The sequence below is a fragment of the Crocuta crocuta genome, unplaced genomic scaffold (genome assembly GCF_008692635.1).
Source record: "Crocuta crocuta isolate KB4526 unplaced genomic scaffold, BGI_CrCroc_1.0 scaffold44, whole genome shotgun sequence".
Classification (NCBI taxonomy): domain Eukaryota; kingdom Metazoa; phylum Chordata; class Mammalia; order Carnivora; family Hyaenidae; genus Crocuta; species Crocuta crocuta.
The window spans coordinates 4,580,176-4,584,801 of record NW_027530179.1 but is presented as its reverse complement, the minus strand read 5'-3'; the positions used below and the strand labels follow the sequence as shown (position 1 = coordinate 4,584,801).

At 60.6% G+C, this 4,626-nt stretch overlaps 1 protein-coding gene across 1 annotated transcript in view; it reads right to left on the bottom strand.

Moving 5' to 3' along the window:
• NFKBIE (NFKB inhibitor epsilon) overlaps window positions 1–4,620 on the bottom strand; it is a 7,666-nt gene extending 3,046 nt beyond the window's left edge. The window contains exons 1-3 of the mRNA XM_077764873.1: window positions 4,056–4,620; window positions 1,502–1,604; window positions 598–820 (exon numbers count right to left, since the gene is read on the bottom strand). Of these exons, the coding sequence (XP_077620999.1) occupies window positions 598–820; window positions 1,502–1,604; window positions 4,056–4,429 (700 nt within the window). The 5' untranslated portion in view covers window positions 4,430–4,620. The remainder of the gene's footprint in view (window positions 1–597; window positions 821–1,501; window positions 1,605–4,055) is intronic.
• Between the last annotated feature and the right edge of the window lie 6 nt (window positions 4,621–4,626).

Sequence of the window (4,626 nt, the reverse complement as noted above, 5' to 3'; positions counted from 1 at the left end):
CCCCCCCCCCCCACCCCCCACCCCAGCCTACAGAACTTGATTCAAAGTGACATCCCTCACCTCTTTCAAGCCTCTGCTCAAATGCTGCTACTCCTTGAGGGTTTCCCTGGCCACTCTCTTTAAAAATCACACCCACCCCCACGCCTCACATTCTAGTTCGCAGTCTGCTCTACTTTTCCCTCAGAGCTTACGGCTTGGTAACCTACTAGAGAGCTCACTTCTTATATTCAGTGTCTGCCTCGATCATTCTCTGTTCACACATGTAAGTCCAGCTCCTGGAATAATGTCTGGCACCCAGAAGGCCGTCAGTACGTTTTTGTCGCGTGAATTAAGGAGTTCGTCTAACCTCTGCTAAACTAAGTATCTCGAGGGCAAGGTTTAGCTCTCTGTTTAGCACACAGCAGGCTCTCAGTAAATTCAAATCAAATTCATTCATTCATTCATTCATTCATTCATTCATTCAGCAAAGATGTACTGAGTACCTACAGGCTTAGAACTGGAGGTGCACTGGTGGGCAAGCTGTGAGCCTCCTTTGCCTGACAGTGGGGTCTGTCGCTTGTCCCTTCCTCATCCCATGGGCCCCGAGGCTGCCCATACCTTGCCAGTTTTGCAGCTGGAGGTCCAGGGAGTGAGGTGGTCCTCGGCCTGGCTCTGGCCGCCCCTCCAGCAAGCAGCGGGCACAGGCCAGGTGCTGGCGCTGGCAGGCCACATGCAGGGCCGTGTCACCATGTCTGTCCTGTAGCCCCCGACTGGCCCCCTTGAGCACCAGGGCCCGAACGGCCCCCGGCTGGTCCAGATGTACAGCCAGGTGAAGTGCTGTCTGTAGGCACAAAGGGTCCCGGGCTGCGGCAGCATGCTCCCACATCCGAGAACATGCTAGGGTGGACACGGGAATTACCAGCTGCCAGCACCTTTATTTTATTGAGGGCAGCTCATAACGGCGACGGCCCCATCTTCCAAGAAACACCTTCCAAACCCCTCCCTCTGGCACTGCCCACCACCCCATTTCTGGGGGCGGGGTGGGGGAAGGGGGCCCCGATCTTCTTGTAGGTCCCCTCGGCCCCTGAAGAAAGGACATCTGAGGGCAGGGAAGACCTCTATTATCCATAGGGGCCACATGACAAGGAAGGGCTGGAGGGAGGAAAGGCAGAGACACCAGGCAGGCAGTCTCAACCCGGCCTACTCCTCTTTTAAGGCTCCACGCAGACGCCCCCTCCTGTATTAATGGTCCCCAGAGACACCGGATCCCACAGCAGCTGGGGTCACAACTCTGGTCGCCCTGCTCTGAGGTCGGGCGTTGACAGGAGTCCCCTAGCCCAGGCGCCAGCACCTTGTGGGCAGAGGCGTGTCTTACTTGCGTGCAATAGCATCAGCTCCTATCCCAGGGCCTGGGATATGGTTTCCCGGGCACGCGGCCCAAGTAAGCACGTGTGGCTGCTGGGAATGGCTGCCAGGGCAGATGTGGGTATCTGGACGTACCCCAGCCCCTCCGCCCACCCACCTGGTACAGGTTGTTCTGAATGTCCAGGACCTCCTGGGGCAGCAAAGCCAGGCAACAGAGCAGCACGGCTGGGGCCTCGTGAATCACCGCCAGGTGGACCAGCCTGGGAGAGGGAGAGGGAACAGGGTTTAAGTGTCAGGGTTCGGGCCAGACATAGTGAGCTAGGGTCTGGGGTTAGAAGGAAGAACACATCAATCTCTACGAAGTCTCCGGTAGGGTAGGTGTAGGAAGTGAGAGTTGGGGCCAGGAAGTGAGGGCTGGTGAGGGAAGCCAGGATCCGGCGGGTGGGAGCTCCAAGTTCCCATCTCTGGCCTTCAGGGGGCCCTTGGCTGAGTGGGCGTGCGGGCAGGGTGCTGATGGGACTAGGTCCTTCCTGTTCAGCCTGCCCACACCCCACTCCTCCCTTCTGGCCCCAGGGCCCCCGCTGGCTGGGGTGCAGCTCAAAGCCAAACTGAAAGCTGCCGGGGTAGCACAGAGGTGGTTTCCGGGGCTGAGCTCCCCACCTCCACCAACCCCAATAGGGGGGACTGAGAGGGCAGGAGCGGGGTCACCCCCACTCCAGGCCACTCAGTGGTACACATCCCAACGGAGAGAACACAGATGCTCTTGGAAGAGGAGCCAGGAGACAGCGAGGCATCCTGTCCTGCTGCCTCTTCACAGGGGGTTCAAGAAGGTCACTCTTCAGACAGCACAGATGGGGCGGGGCCCCACCAGAGGCCCTCCACTCCGAGGACACTTCCAAGGGGAGGTCTGTGCGGTGCAGAAAATGTGCGTTTGTTGGGGGCCCGAAGAGCCTTAACCTCTTGCTAAGGTGGGAGGGGGCAGTTGGGAGGGGAAGTTCCAGTCCTGGGGTTTCCCCACATCAGGTGGGGAAAACGAAAGCCGGAGCTGGAGGGTCTAGGCCCGTGACAGTTGCCTTGGGACATGAACTGCCTTGGGGGGTTGTCTGGGTAAAGGCCTGTCTGGGCTGGGGAGGGGGCTCCTCAAGCTTGAGGGGGGCAGGCTCCGTGGCGGGCATCAGGAGAGGCCCGGGAGAGAGTGACGGAGGGAGGGAGGCAGGGAGGGAGGGAGGAACCGCTCTGGAAATCCCCTCGGCCAGGGCCTGTTCTCTAGGTCACATTCCTGCAGCCACCTCCCTCTCTCCCTGTCTCCCCTCCTCCCACTTCCTCTCCCCACTTCCATAAGTCCTACAGGCCAGACACCTCTGAGGGAAGACAGTGCCCCCTCTTCTCTAGGGACCTCCTGGGGAGTCCTGACACCTCTTCTCCACCGCCCCTCCCCCCCCCACAGTCTAGACACAACACCTGTCTTTTACTAGAGATGGTAAAGGCTTCCCCTGAGAGCCTAACAAAGGATGGCAGTGCCATAAGTCCCCAGTCCCTAGGTCAAAGGTCAGCCATAGGTATTCCACATGGAGCCCCCAAATTCTTGGTTCTGGGCCTGAGGGCTGGTGATCTGGGCAGGATACAAAAAAGCCTGGGATCGTTCCTCTCCCACTCCCTGGGTCCACAGGCTATCTTTGTCAAAGGCCACCCAGGATTCGGACCCTTCCATCTCCTCCAAAAAGCAGGTCAAGACAGACACCTGCTGCCTCCTCTACCCTCCCCACCCCCATTCATTCCAGCATCTCCAGTCTGGGACCCCAGGCCCCTCCACTCTGTTCTTCATCCACAAATCCCAGCCACCCCCTCTCTTGACAGTGTTTCTTCTTCCTAAGGGACAAATCCTCAACTGGCCAGACCCTTCCACACAAACTGTTTCTTACTTCAACTGCCTGCCCTCCCCCTCTTCCAGCCCAGTCCCCACCAAGCTCCACCTGAGGCTGGGGCAGGAAGGGTAAAGTAAAGGGGTCAGATAGGACAGCAAGGGGGACTTGGAGGGCTCAGGAGGTAGACGATGCCGGTAAAGCTGACTCCAGCCCTCACTTCCCCTTTCACAGCAGAGAAGGAAGTAAGCTGGGCAGCCAGCCGCCTGTCTGTCTGCTGGGGCAAGAGCCCTCCAACCTGGCTCACCCCCTCTTCCTCGGGGCTAGCCTCAGCTCTGCACCCTGGCAGCACCCCCATCCTTAGCTTCCTGACCCCTCCTGGCAACCTGTAACTGGCATCTTTTGTTCCTTGAGACAGGGCGTTCTGAGGTCAGAGGCCGGGAATCCCAGATATTGAGCAAACAAGGATGCCCTCTCCCCCAGCAAGGGAAAAAAAAAAACACCCTAAAAACCTGGACTGGGCAGGGGAATTTTCTCCTCCAAGGGGCAGGTTACTGGGTGGCTTCCCAAGCTGCTAGCCGGGTTCCAGGTGTCTGGTAAGGGCCCTGCCAGCTCTGCCCACCTTCCAAAGGGGGTGCAGAGAGACGATGCTGGGGCCTCTGGTCTGGGCCCGCCAGAGCTCAAAAGTGGGCTAAGAATGAAGTCGGGAGTTTGGAAGAGTGGGGACTGCCCCTTCCAGCGCGGGTGTCTTGAGGGCAGGTGGCTTCCCGGCCTGTTGAGGCTCCTGTCAGGCCCAGAGCCGGCATCTATTGGAAGGGGTCCCTGTCTCAGCCTAGACCCCAGACTCACGTGTCTCCATCCTCTGAGATGTAAGTGAGTGCTTCCAGCTGCTGAGGGCTCAGAGGCCCCGCGGCGGGGAGCTGAGAGCGTGGGGATGGGTCCGCGGTCTCCGTGCCTCCCAACAAGGGCAGGGGCTCAGTGAGCGACGAGGAGCCATAGGTGGAGTCAGCTCGCTCCCCATCTGTGTCTTCCTTCTCCAGTGGCTCCTTGGCTGTTCCCGGAGGATGCGTCCAGGGCTGGGGGCCGCCGCCGTCCGAGGGTCCGGAGGCCGGGGCCGGGGTCGGGGTGGGCTCGGGCAGGGAGCGCAGAGAACGCAAAGACTCGATGCCCGAGTCATACTGGCTCTCATCCGTCTCGTCCGGCCCCTTGCGCGCCTCCGACATGCCCGCGGTGCCGGCCCGCGGGGGCCAGGTCCGAGCAGGATCCGGCTCCGGGCTCCGCCGCGCCGCCTTTCCGGGTTGCAGGTCCGCCTTGCGGAGCTGGCGCCCGGCCCGGAGTGGCCTTCTTCCCGGGCTGCGGGGGCCCGAGGGGTCGGCGAGAAGCGCGGGCGAGGCTCGGAGCGCTGGCAGGTTCCAAGGCT